This window comes from Rattus norvegicus, chromosome 10 (assembly GCF_021556685.1).
Source record: "Rattus norvegicus strain SHRSP/BbbUtx chromosome 10, alternate assembly SHRSP_T2T, whole genome shotgun sequence".
Lineage (NCBI taxonomy): Eukaryota > Metazoa > Chordata > Mammalia > Rodentia > Muridae > Rattus > Rattus norvegicus.
This window is the reverse complement of record NC_141543.1, coordinates 7,152,020-7,166,590: the sequence shown is the minus strand read 5'-3', so window position 1 is coordinate 7,166,590 and position 14,571 is coordinate 7,152,020. Positions and strand designations below refer to the sequence as shown.

Sequence of the window (14,571 nt, the reverse complement as noted above, 5' to 3'; positions counted from 1 at the left end):
CATACAGAGACTCTTACTACTCTTACAGGTCTTACATGCACACACACGGGTGCACATACACACAATTATACATAAGAAACAAATCCACAAAGATAACTGGTAGTTTTAAGTTTCTGAATATATGGTGAGTGAGTGAACAGATCATTAGTGACTGCAGGCAGCGTTTCATAAGTGGACTCTGACAGAGACACAACGTTCTACCATCAAGGATGCATGAGAGAATTAGTTGCTTATACAATGCATACATTTCCACAAGAAAGCATATTTTAGAGAATGTTAATGCCATTATTGAAGAAAAGAAAAACCAAAACACTTTCTAAAACCTTACTGGCCTTGAGTTACAATTCCCAAATTATTTAATTGTCGATATTTGAATCTGAACTTGATTTCATTAGTATAAGGTCAAATTCCTTATCTTGAAAATCCTCAAAATTATGACATCTGTACATCCAAGAAAAATTTCTATACTCTCAAGGTGTTAGTGTGATGGTTTGAATGAGAAATGCTCCCTTAGGCTCCTATTTGAACACTTGGTCCCTGGTTAGTGGTGCTACTAGGGTGGGTTATGGGGGTGTGGCCTAGCTAGAGAAGGTCTGTCACTGGACTTGGGTCTCACTCCACTTAAAGTGTGTTCCTTACCCTATATGTTTGTGGTTGAATGTGCTTTCTTAGTCTGCTAGAGCAACCTGCTGCAAGGCTTTCATTGACTTTATGGACTCTCCCTCTGGAGCCATAAGCCCAAAGAATTGCTTCTGGTCATGGTATTTTATCAAGGCAACAGACAAACAACTCACACCACATATACTGTGTTTGTGTGGGAAGTGTCTGCTACAAAGATGCAGGCACAGGTAAACAAGCAGAGCTCATTAGCTCATCATCACATTCCAGCTCTTCCAAAGACAATGGAGGTTAATGCATACATACACACAGGGCTAGGGGGTCAGACACCCAAGGGTGGAGGTGACATCAGGATTATATCTAGTTACACACAAGTGTAATCCTGGCTTGAGAAAAGCACTCATCTATATATCCCTTTCAGAATTTATATCTTACACACTGATCAGGAGCCACACAATTTGGTAACTACTTGTGACTGATTTGTTACTTCACTTTAGTTTCCTCACTTCTTTTTTCCTTTAAAACTAGGACATCTAAACTATACTGGGTTTCCAACAGAATATGATAAAATATATTTTATTCCTACTGCCAACCTGAAGGGGCTTGGTTGAGAACACACATCTACTTGCTCATGCCCCTTAAAAATTACTCAAAACATATTACAGTCCTATAACAGAAATGGATATGGAAATTTCCAGTTGTGTAGGACTCTTAACAGCCGAATTCTGTGGACTCATCTAAGGGTTAACTCATTGAAAAGAAACAGGAAGACACATAAAGAAACCTCTAAGAACATCTCCCGCCCCTCCTTTGGAATTTTAGACATGCCACTTAGGCTTCCAGTGGGAAAACCCCAGGACTTTTAGCATTTAGAGCTAACTATAAACCCAATCAATCCTAATTACCTATTTCTTTAATAATCTAGCCTCCAAATCACTTGGATTCTGTCCTTCACATTTATCTTTAGTTTTATGTGTCTGTAAAGTTATTTTATATAGAAACATATACAAATAAAATGCTAAAAAGGAAACAAATATTAGTACACAATAAACTATTGAAAGGGACCCAAATAAAACCAATTTACAGCTCCATCCCCTGAACCTAAAGCATCAGGCAAAACAGGCACCATCCCTGAAAGATGTCTCAGAAGAACATTCCAAGTCACTGCAAGTATTTCTACTTTTGTGCATTTTAAAATTAACGGGAAACAAGTCATACAACATAAACGTGTTTTTAATATCCACGTTTATTTTTAAGTGAGTCATTTCTGAACCTAACCTAATTTCTTTGTTAAATAGAAAAAAAGAAATCGTCATAATAAAAACAATAGAGATGTGATTATGCCAGAGATTTCCTGTAATTGAAGGAAAAATAAGTGATGACCTAGAAGAAACCTCCTCAAACATTACCAACAGCTATTTTAATACTTTAAAATACTGAATGTCTTCTGCCCAGTAGTTATCATTCACATCACAGGCCTTTAGTATCTCATTAGCCACATCTATTAATTTAATCTCCTCAGAATAAGAACATGGGAGGAAGATGTACTCCAGCCCTAGGTAATGGAGGGGTCTGTTCAGGAGCCTGACAACTGAACCCACCCTACTGGAACTCCTACAAGTAGCATGTGAAAATGTCAGCTTGGAGTCTGTTCTGGAGGGTAGGGTCCCTAGAGAGCCCGAATGTTGACCTGTTTGTATTTTCACATGCTTTACCATCTGAAAGTCCTTTGTGTAGGCACTGACTGATGCCTAGGGAATGCTAAGACTGTGTGGGAATTGGTAGGAACTGCCAGAGATAGCTTCCTGGGAAACCTGTGCCCACTGTTTTTGCCCGTTCAGGGACCAAAAGATAAGCAACCTGTCAGTGTTGTGAAGGTGAATGAGTGGCAGGAAGAAGGTGGGTGCCATTTTAGTTTCTATAAAAAGAAGTCATTACGGAAACAGGAAGCAAAATTACTGGGACTACTAAAAAACAAAACAAACCCATCATATACAACATGGAAACCTATAAAAACAATATGCCTTTGTCATGGACAAAGATAGCAGATTCTCTAAGTATCCACTCATTCTGCACTGTTCTAAACACTACAGAGTTAAGTTACCTACTCTCCTGTCAAACTGATCTACAGGGTAGGAACTAGGTATGGCCCCCAGTCTGTAGGAGGGAAGCAAGCAGAGGGAGGAAAATGCACAGGCAGTAAATAAAGGTCCACCTAGGTAGGGGCTAGCCCTGGCTGGTGGCAGAGCTGCTGTTCTTAACCACCTGTGTGCTGCTCTGCAGAGGTTCCTGCTAATTCATCAATCATGAAATACTGAGTGCTTACAATGTACCCTGTGTGTCCGGCAAGAATCATCTCTACACTGTTTGTTTGTATATGGTCAGAGGGACTGCTTTCAGAGAACTATATGTCTAACAATTTCACAGAAATACGCTGCATTCTGAATTGCTGGCCTTGTGTTAGAGGCTGGAAATCTAAGAATTATTTTAGGGCAAGGCACACAACAGTCATCTCAATACTGTTAGCTAATAATACTTTATAAAAATTTCTTTCAGTGGCCAGTGAGATGGCTCAGCTAGTCAAGGCACTTGCTGCCAAGTCTGATGGCCTGAGTTCAATCCTCAGAACCCATATGGTAGAGATGGTGGAGGGAAAGAAGCACGCTGCCTTTACATGGCATAAGCATATGTGTGTACACACTGATAACACAAAAAAATAAATAAATGTAAAAATAAAAAAAGTATTTTTATTCTCGAAGTGCCAATTTTCAACACCATGAGAGATGTTGGCTAACTTTTTTTAAATACAGTATTCTATGAGAGGTTGGTCAAGCAGCACTGTCAGCATCACAATTGCCCTATCAGGAGGAGGCTTCTATTCCAGGTAGTGTTCTAATTTTATTGCTATCAACTTCCCAGTCTGCAGCTTGTCAACCATCCAAACACCTGGCAGATTCTAAATGCGCCGGTTGTGGTGGCACACGCCGGTAGGATTTGCTGAAGGAGGCAGAGGCAGGAGGATCACGAGTTCGAGGCCAGTCTGGGCTACACATTTTGGGGGTTGGGGATTTAGCTCAGTGGTAGAGCAAGGCCCTGGGTTCGGTCCCTAGCTCCAAAAAGAAAAGAAAAAAAAAAAAAAAAAAAGAACATCCTAGGGCTAAATGCAGCCTGGAGGAACCAAAGACTAGTAGCAAATGAGACTTCTTGCTTTTCTTATTATATCCTATTAAACACGAGGATCCCACAGCAACATCTTAAGATGGTAAATACAAATATTAGCATTCTCAATGAAAACAACAATATACATGACAATAAAAAACATTGATCATTTGAATTTTTAAAAAGAGGTGAAATAGTACCTTTTAAACTTGATATGATGCCACCACCAGCACAATAACACATACCTGCTGACCTCTGAGAACCTCAGGAAAAGAATACTATGTGTTCTCAGGTAGACCCAGTATATTAAGAATAATATCCATCAAGTCAATTTCTCTTTCCTTTTGACCAAGAGGAGCATTTGACAACAGAGAGCAATATGTATGTTTAATAACACGACACGTGACTACTCTGGATCTATGGAAAATTCATCAGCTGGCTATCGTGGGAGCATACTGACAGCTGTGCTGCCTAATGAGGAACACAAGACAGCAGTGAGAATGAGGTAGAGAGTATATGATGTGATGAGAAAGGCAGCCAGAGGGAACAAAGGCTGAAGCTGCAGACAGACACTGGGATGGGTGTGCTGTGACAGACTGCTTCTCAGACTTACCTGTGCTCACAGACTGAGCCGGCAGAGGAAGCTGCAGTCCTGACTCCCCAAAGACTATACTTCCTGTTAATAACAGTGAGGGCAGCAGTGAGGCAGGAGAGCCAAGAGTATGGTTAAAGGAGTTAGAAAACACTGGGTACAACTGCTTCTTAGTTTATGTGATAAACAACTACAAACCAAAAAAATGAAAGAAAGAAACATCCGATCCATTGTTGTCCTTACTCATCTTGCTGCTTTCTGTTATACAGTACTACTTTATTGACTTAAAGTATAAGCTAAATGACACTGAACAAAACACTAGTGTTTCCCAACAACCTCCCTCTATTCAACAGACTCTTTACAGGTAGGGCAGAGTACACATTTCTAATGTCTCTTTTCTCTTTCTTGATGCTCTCTGAGGGACTGCAACTCCTCCTTTGCAAATTAGTTCATTATTCACCAGTCCAATGTCTAATAAAACATATAGTAGATTCTAATTTTAAGAAAACCTTCTCATTTTTGTAAAAAAATATTTTTTAATCTAGTACCTAGAAAACAAGTCATTTAAAGTATTCAGGTTAGGCATTTGTATATGTTATCATGATATAATTTCAATGCCAGCTTAAACTAAACTGCTAATTATACTATTCTCCAAGTCACCTTTTCAGTACATATAGTAATTGCTTGTGTTCTAAGGGCATTTCTTTAAGAGACACCGTTTAAAATTCCAAACAAACGACTCTATATGAGATGCTGGGGTCGGGGTTGGCTCTGAGGATGCACCGTTGTAACTGTGGGTCTCAGCAAGTTTATGGCTATAAAGCACATATGTATGAGTATTATGAGCATTATGGCCATCTACCTGCTGCACCAGATCAGATTCATACCCAACTGAGAGGTGTGGAAGAGGGCACCCTCCTGCTCCCCACTGAAACAATCTAACTAACAACTGCTAAGAATAAGAAACCCAGAGCAGAAAAGAAGAGGGCAGACAGATAATAGGTAATTATAGGCATTGTGATACAAAACAAGTTATTCAATAGGAGACTACAAAGCCATAATGAATGGGAGTGCCTTAGCCCTAGGGGCTTAAAAGGCTTCATTTTCATTCTGAAGGAGTCAGGAGATAAACTGTTCAATCTTCTGCCACAGCCAGTGAAGAATTTCATTTGTAGGTGTTAATCCAGAATTTGTTTTTGAACTTTAGTCTTAGTCTTAAGAGGCAATTGCAAAAATTAAAAACTTGAATATGGAATATGGTATATACACAATTTCTTTTCTTAGTCCAACTTCCAAAGAAAAATGATCAAACCTTGTTACAGTGTTTAGCGATGCCCTGAAGAGTCATAACAAGCATTTATACCCAAATGCCAACAAGAGAGCAAGTGAGGGAGTCCACTGCTGTTACTCTAGTGTAGAAAGGGAGAGGGGAGGAGCTGTCTCTACATTTGCACTTAGCACCTGTTCACTGTCTCTGGGATACTTTCAGAGTGTTGTGGCTTCTGGCTCCAGAAACAAAACTGGCCTCTCCATTCCACTGTGCCAGCTCATGTGCAGTCCAAGTAGTAGTTTTGCCCAAGAACAATGTTTATTATGTTTGCACATTTCAAACACGTGAACTAACAGGCTAGTGAGGGGTGTGGAAATGCTCTCAGAAAATGCAAAGAGCAGAGCAGCTGTGAACAGAAGCTGTTATTCACTAAGGTGTCTGTCCTTGGCGCTGGGCAACAGTTTGGAAAGTTCCCTGACAGTATGTGGCTAGATAAAGCCCTGTGCTGAGTCCAAAGCCAAGGACTCTCATTTCCTTGTGGGCAACCAATTCTTGAGTACACCATTTCCTCTCTTGGAAACCTCATTAATGACAAGGCAAGAGAGAGTCTAAGTTGTTCACTGCATAAATGCAATGCAAGGGGAAAAAAAAATCTCAGAAAAAAATTCAGATGAGGCTGTGAGGCTGTAGGCTCAAGTTCCTAACCATGGTAACCAGTAATATGAATATTTGAAAAGAAATGTGTCCTTACTGGGACCCCACACATGCCATTTCACAGTAAATGTTTCTGATGAGATCAGGTGACTCAAACAGAGGTGGGAGGCCACAGTCAAAAGCCTTTCAGGATAGGCAGGTGGCAGGTACTGACTTCACTACCACTGGATAGATATTACCGATGGTGAGGTTGAGGCTGTGTGAAGTCAGATGAGTCTCACTCACCCTGAAATACCCAAGATGCTCTGGAGAATGTGAGACACCAAGCACTCTTTATCATAGCAGCTACACTGGCTTCTTTGTAGGAATGCTGGCAATGCCTGACAGTTTTGCATCTGTCCTGCTTTCCCTTCCTGCAAACTACCTCATAGTAGTGTCTGCCAGAGTAGAGCTCTCCCTGAATGTGGATGCAGGAAGGGCTGGCTGCAGCTCTTTTGGAAATGTGACATCTACCTATACTGTCCTCCACCTGAGCTTTTCCCTTTGAATACTAAAGGCCAACATAAATATGGAAATAAGATGCAGCTAAGGACTGTGTACTATGCCAGAATGAAGCACAATGTCCCTGTGGATAGACTGTTTTCACAAAGAAACTGCATATTATATCTTTTATAAGGCCCATCTGAAAAGCTGACTGCCTAAGTGACTGCCTTATTGAGATGTTACTGGGTATAATTTTAGCAACATAGGCTACAATGATGCAATCCTTCTACTCATGATCACAGATTTAAACACCTACAATGTATCCAGCAGAAAAGAATGCAGCAACAGTAAGAAAAGTTCAACTGCCTAGGGGTTACAACAAAACACACAAGCAGGGACAAGTGAGACTTAAACACCTACAATGTACTCAACAGAAAAGAATGCAGAACCAGTAGGGGTTACAACAAAACACACAAGCAGGGTATGTGAAGCACACAATTTTTTGTTACACAATACTTTGTAAGTGGTTTTGAGACTAATATCTACATTTTGATAAAACTTAAACAAGAGATTAAGAAGAGCTAAAAATATGAGTAACATACATTAAAGAAAGCAAGTCAGGTCTATCACCTATCTTTCTTATTTTGATATAAATATATCAAAATCCAGATTTCTTTTTATTTAACATTTTAATTTGTCTTAATTGGACAAAATGGTAGTTATACTATCTATGTGTAAACGAAACATGCACACTCGATGGGGTGGCTAAGTAAAGCCTTGAATCACACTGCGTTTGAGAAGAAGACACAGATTCGACTCTCACAACTGTCCAGGAATGCCAATATGTCATTATCCACAGTTAGTACACCTCTCTAACTCATTTTTACTGACTAAGGCTCTTATTGCCTGACCAGTATTTCCCTAAAAACCTAGATTTCTGGTGCTTGTACACAAGGATCACTTTCACACCTTAGAATGTGTATGTAAAACAGGCAGATGTTTCAAATTTCCTGCAGTCATCTTAAAAAAGAAAAGGGAGTTACCTCCTGTTTGAATCCTTAGATGGTACTTCACTGTGAGATGATCTTCCAATGGCTTAACACTGAACAGAAATTACTCTTGGGGAAAACACATTGGCTAAAAGGCCAATTTCATTCAAAATAAATTTGTATTTATAAAATCACTATAATGATAATCGAAAAAAGTCAATAAATTACTTATTTCCAAGCTATAAAGTACAATATTGTTGCTACTAAAAAGTGTTTCAAAACTATTCTTTAAAATAGTCAAACATTTTTCTCTCACAAAGGACGCTAGTAAAAGTAGCTGATCTGGGAAACAAGCAGGCAAGCATAAGACAGACTGGAAGCCAGCATATGCTCCTGTGCACTCAGAACAGCTAAACAATATGCATATGTCTTGGAAAGAGAACATAAAGTGGCTTTATTCTAAAACAAGTCCACAGCTATGGAAGACTACAAATAGTGACAAATCAAACATAAATCCTTATGTCACAAAGACCATGGTTAGAGACAACGGTTAGAGAAAACAATCCTACTACTGCATGAGTGGTGCTTAAGACCTAGCATGAAAACTTCAGTGTCAGATGGCACATGTAAGTAAAAGCTGATGAAATTCAGAGTGACAGAAACAAAGACGAACTCTAGAAATCACAGCACGAGAGATGAATGCTGGCTGATGAACGCTGTGGTTTAGTAATGATGAGAATAGAAACAGCAATATTTCTACAAATGATTGCATTATTTCATAAAATATAGCTATCTAAGCAAGTTAAACCTTTTACCTTTCATCTACCTTCATAAAAGCATGTGCAGGAAGGAGATGACTTCAGTGGCAGTGTTTGCCCACCCTAGATAAGGTCCTGGGTTCAGTCCCTAGCACCAAAATAACAAAATGATTGTCTAAGGGGAGACTGTTCTATCCATGTATCCATCATACACCCAGACATGTACACAAGCATCTGTAAGAGAACAAGGTATCTACATGGACTACATGTCCATGGTATTTCCACTTTGTGTGTATTGCCTTCTCTGCTACACATTGCCAGTTTGTGAAAAGTTTGAACTTCTGATTTTATACCAAATACAGCTCAAGTCCCTGGGACATGAAACTGGTCCAGGGGTTCATTGCAACTCATTTCTGAGTTAATATATTTGTCTCAGCCACTGTCCACAGTAAAGCCAGGCTCTTGGAGACAGACTGCCTAAAAGCCACCTTACAGAACTGAGTCTACGTGTGTTGCTTAAGCTAAGAGGGTCAAGGGCAGAACTTAACAGTAAGATTTAGGATACAAAGCTACATAACTCTTAAAAGAAGGCACAGGAAGTTCATGCAAAACACTGTCCTGAAGGACTACACAGTACTCTGTTCTTGGTGAGGAGACCCCAGGCTCTGGGGCACATTCCAGTCTTAGAGACCTAACAGCTAATGGCAAGCATTCTAAAGGAAAGTCATGTTATTTGTAAAGGTAAAGGCAGGAGGCCTCTGACAACAAGGCAACCCCATGTAAAGTTCTGGGTTCTCCTTGAGTATGGTCAATGTGCTCTTTGAACACCATGCTGTGTTTATATCTGAAGTATACTACACTGTATCAGAACTAAGTACCTGTCTGTCTTTGCTCATTGGTTTGTGTTTTGGGGACTCTGGGATGTCATCAATGAGAGTCTACCATACTGAAAAGGACGAGTTAGAAAATATTCACTTTGTATATAAGAATGTAACTCCAAAAAGAATCGAGTTCATTTTGTGCCCATTAGTATAAAATCACTCAAGAAGATCTTGCTTTTACTGAGTGGGTTAACTCATACCACTCTTAAACTAAGGTCCAACACAATGGCGATGGTAAAAGGAAGAAGGCAGTGGGTCAACACCCACTTCTCTGGTATCAGCAACTTCACAATGCCTTTTCACCAAAAGATCTTCCCAGTCCAAGATGGACTAATCTAAGGCTGACTTCTAAAGGTATTGGGAAGAAAGACAGTTGCTGGTAACATAGTCAAAGAAATGCAGGAGAAGTGAAATCATGCCCCTTCTCAAGAGGAACATCACTTACTGGGCTTGCCAAGTATAACTGATCAGAGTTCCAAACTGGAATTATCTACACCTACTGAAAAGGGTGACCATCTAAATCAAAGTACCACATGTAGCTAGACTCACCATTTTTCCTTTCGTTCAGAGTGGGTAAGTGCTGGCTGGACTGTAGAGACAGTTCCTGGAATTCGTGAGCCACAGCCTCACTTTGAGGGCTTGGCGCAAGGTGGGCTAGAGGCCCCAGCTCTTCCTCTGTATCTAAGGCTCCCCTGTGATCCATTGTGTTGTTCCAGCCACTAGCAATAGAAAGTATGAAACACCTCTTTCACGCAGCCTGTGGAAGAGAGTGACAAAATGTTTACAAAGGTAAATGAAATAGTACCTTAAGTTTTCTCCAGTTAACACAAAAGTATTAAGACAGGCTCTTGGGTCCACAGCTCCATTCTGTCCTTCTGTCCGTGCACCCATTGCTGACTCCTTCTCTCTGCATCTCAGGCTCCTTTACCCACTCCAGGGAGATGGCTCCTATCTAAAAGGCATTTAGACAGTAAATAGAACCTAAGACACTTTACATATATTTTGTATTAAGGATTATAAAAATTATAGCTATCACTGTCATTTAAAGACTTCAACATATGCTAGATGAGAAGAAAGTCAACAAACACGAATGAAAACGCAGGCAAAGGCTGCCTTGAAGATCCACCCCAGTGCCTATATTTTGGGGAATTCTAAATTAATCAGCACTCACAGCAACCAGCAGTACCTCACAGACTCCTTCAGCAGCCCAGGTCTCAGAATGAACAAAGGCGGAACAAAGAAAATGCAGTTCATAAGGAAAAAAAGGTATATTTTATGTCACTGAGACTTGGAGTTGCTTGTTACCACAGTGTAACTTGGATGGTACTACTGAGAAGCTATTAACAGCAAAATCAAAGACTCAACAAGAGCCCTAAACATGTGACACAAGTGAGGTGCTGAACTGGAAGCCAGGGGATAGCAGTGCACCCACGCTGTGCAGTAGAACAAGTCTGTTCAAACTGCATCTTCCTTCCACAGTAGCATTCTCTACATACAGACTTCAACTACCTAGTGGGTGGGTGATTTGCCGTTTTGACTCTTACATCACAGGAATTCTCTATATAGGAGTCTAGATACATGCTTCCATTTCTCTGTCTGCATACCAGGAGTGGAATGACCAGGTAACAGGGCAGCAGGATATATAGATTTTTAAGAAACTGGCTATGAATTCCCCACCCCTAGTGGTGGGCACCAGATCCCAGTTGGTCCATATCCTTGCCAATCCTTTTGTCAATTCTTTTCATTTTAGACATTTTAGTGGACACAGGATATTTCATGGTAGTTTTCCATTGTTTTCCTAGTGACTAACGATGCTAGACATCTTTTTCTGTATTATTGTCCATCTCTTTATCTTTTTGGATTAAGTACTGATGAAATCTGCTAATTTTTCATAGTATGCAGTTGGTGTTTTACAATTGAGTCTTGGGTCTTTGACACATTCTGGACATAGCACTTTGTCATTATGCTTCTGGCAACCATTTTCTTCCATTTTTGTGTTTGTTAGTATTTTGTAAAAATGAGATTTTTTGATTTGGTAAGGTCTAATTATAAATACTTTCTTTTACGCATCATACTTTTGTTGTAGCTAAAAAGTCATACACTAGCCCATGGTCACAAAGGTAACTCCTATGTTTCCTTCTTCACACAGAAATATCTAAGTCTAAGATGCAAAGTTTTATATATGCAATGAGATCTGAATCAACACTGTGACTTAAGAATGGCTGACAGCTACAGCATCACTTGTGAAAAGATCACCTTCTCTACTGAATTGTCTTTGCATCTTTGTTGACGGTCAGATGACCTGCAGAATGCAGATGTGTCCTCTGACTTTCTACTTAGTTCTTCAAAAAGGGAGAAATATCCATCCATCCATCCATCCATCCATCCATCCATCCATCCATCCACCCACCTACCTACCTACCCACCCACCTACCTACCTACCCACCTACCTACCTACCTACCTACCCACCTACCTACCTACCTACCTACCCACCTACCTACCTACCTACCCACCCACCTACCTACCTATCTTTGGGAAATGCCCAAGTAATCCATGTGCAGGAAGGACTGTGTAGTGCGCTATGGTGATAACAGCTACACTGACATGTGCTAGGCTGCCCAAAATGTGGAAGGCAGAGTGGCACAAACAAGTGAGGCCAGGCTGAACTTTCCTGGAAAACAAAACAGAAGAAATACTTAAAACCTAGAGCCTCTGCAGCTGCCAACCCCAACTCCATTGTCATTGAAAACACCTCACAATAAAGACAGCAATAATTCAGCTGCAGACTGCACTACTAGAGGACTCATGTGGGACAAAGAAAAGGTGCAGCAGACTGAAGTCTCAGGAATGAGGTGCACCACAGTGCTAATACGCAAGGGAAGAACTAAAACCTGTTTTCCTTCTTAATTCTTCAATATTAAATTCAATGCAAAAGCTGAAGGCCTTGGCATGGTCTTTGCAAGGGAAATTCACATGGCAGACATAATGGATGAAGGCAGCTAACGCAAGCAGCACTTTTACATTTCTATAGATTGTAAGTAAAAGCTTTAAAAAGCCTGGGAAGTTAAGGTAGAATATAGAAATTCCTAAATAACTTCACAACAACACAATCTTAGCTGAGATACTGATAGGGGATTTTAAATAATATTCAAAAATTACTCAATTATCTCCCAAATGAAAAGAAGGGTGATGAAGAGATAAGACAGAACTAGACAAGTGGTAGGATAGTAAGCAATAAGACAGTAATCAATCTTCCAATGATTATGATGCATTGTAAGGGCTAAAAGCTCCAGTTGAAAGAGAGGTTGACAATGTTTGCTTCTTTTTAAAAAAACATGATTCTGGTAGAGGTAATGAATACTAGCAGGAAGCCAAGGAGAGGGTGAAGACTTCATACTGCTATCAAATAATGTTGACTTCAAAAGGCTCTATTAGGTAGATGAATTTGTAGGCAAAATTATTTATTTTACTAAGGAACATTAAACTATAACTCAGATTTTTCAAAACTGAATTTTCATTTTGAATTAATTATTCCTACAAAATAAAATCTGTCCATGCCAAATTTTTTGAAGTTACAAGTACTATAATGCCCTTATAATGGCAATATGTACAAACTCTGAACATCAATGGTAATGATATAGAGGGTCCTTTAAACAGTATTACCTGTTTTAATCCTAAAACATCTTTTTTCAATGTATGCCTTGACATTGTACTCACTTTAAACTCCCACACACTTCCAAATGGAGAAAATTATAAGCTAAGTAAATCTTTACAAAACATAGCAAAGGGAAAAGAGTAAGTTAAAAAAATTAACTTAGTATCTGTGAACATCTTTGACAGAGCATAGAATATATTCTGAAATTTTCAGAACATCATCTTAAACTCTACTTAAGTGCTTGACAATTTCTTTACAATATTAAATCCAACATCTATTATAAGCAGCACTATATGTAGAAGTCCCTAGTTGAGATGTTACAAACAGCCATTGTGAAAATGTTAAAAGAAACTGTATTAGAATGGATTGCCTCACTGGGGTCAAAACTAAGCTGTCAGGTAAAATATTACTCAGTTTGAAGTAGGGTGAGTGACAAAACTGTGACTGTCTGGAACTGGCAAAAGAAATGACTAGGGAGTTTACTCAGTACAGAACTTAGTAACAGAAACATTCCAAAATGAAACATCCAGCACTCATCTGGTAGGAAGTGAATACAAAGAATACTGTAGCATCAACCTAGGATGCACCTTGTTTTAAAACAAATCCGACACCATTCTCCAGGGACTAGCTGGTTAAGAGTAGTTTTCACCCCTCATCCAGGAAATGCCTCTTTGCAACAGCTACAGAACCTGCAATAACTCAACATGTACAGCTGTGGAGCCCAGCTCCAACTGACACATCTACAGCAAGGCCACTGCTCCGAAGGCTCAGCGAATGCTGCAAAGAGGAGACTGAAAGAGCCTAGGAGCCAGAGAACCAGAGTTTGCTGCCTAAGTATGAGGTAAATACAACACCCAGAGGCAATGCTAATGTGGACAGGGTCTTAACCATAGACCTTGAGGACACTAAAGAATGCTGAGAATGGGAGACATAGTCTTTCTTAGGGAATACACACCAATTAGTTATTCAACCAAATTATCAGGCCACATATAGACAAGTAACATTATACAGAGGAACAAGTCTCATTTATGTATTAAGAATATACAAATATATGTAACAAGAATTAAAGAAAAAGAGGTCATGAATCTGAAAGTGAGCAAGGGGTCACATGGAAGAGTTTGGAGGGAGGAAAAGGAAAAGAGAAATTATGTAATTGTATTATAATTTTTTTTTAAAAATCAGGCAGGTAGTGGTAACACATGCCTTTTCTCCCAGCACTTGCGAGGCAGAAGCAGGCAGATCACTTGAGTTCAAGGCCTGCCTGGTCTACAGAGCAAGTTCTAGGATAGCCAGAGCTACACAGAGGAATCTTGTCTTGAAAAAACAAAACAAAACAAAAAATAAGTTAAAAAAATTTTAAAAGGTCACTAAAAACAAAATGACAAAAAATTTAAAATTTTATTATTTAATTCTGGGGAGTGCTACAAAAATATGGAAAAAGAAGAGTGGACATTCTTTTTTTACTTCTTCATTCACCCAACCTTTTTTTAAAAAATGGAATCAAGATAATA

The 14,571-nt window shown here is 39.5% G+C and overlaps 1 protein-coding gene across 2 annotated transcripts in view; it reads right to left on the bottom strand.

Moving 5' to 3' along the window:
- Mrtfb (myocardin related transcription factor B) overlaps positions 1-14,571 on the bottom strand; it is a 165,724-nt gene that overhangs the window by 91,465 nt on the left and 59,688 nt on the right. The window contains exons 3-4 of one of the 2 annotated variants that reach the window (XM_087569215.1): positions 9,954-10,161; positions 4,391-4,453 (exon numbers count right to left, since the gene is read on the bottom strand). In XM_087569215.1, coding sequence (XP_087425341.1) covers positions 4,391-4,453; positions 9,954-10,107 — 217 coding nt within the window. In that variant the 5' untranslated portion in view covers positions 10,108-10,161. The remainder of the gene's footprint in view (positions 1-4,390; positions 4,454-9,953; positions 10,162-14,571) is intronic. The other variant, NM_001427624.1, reaches the window with a different exon arrangement.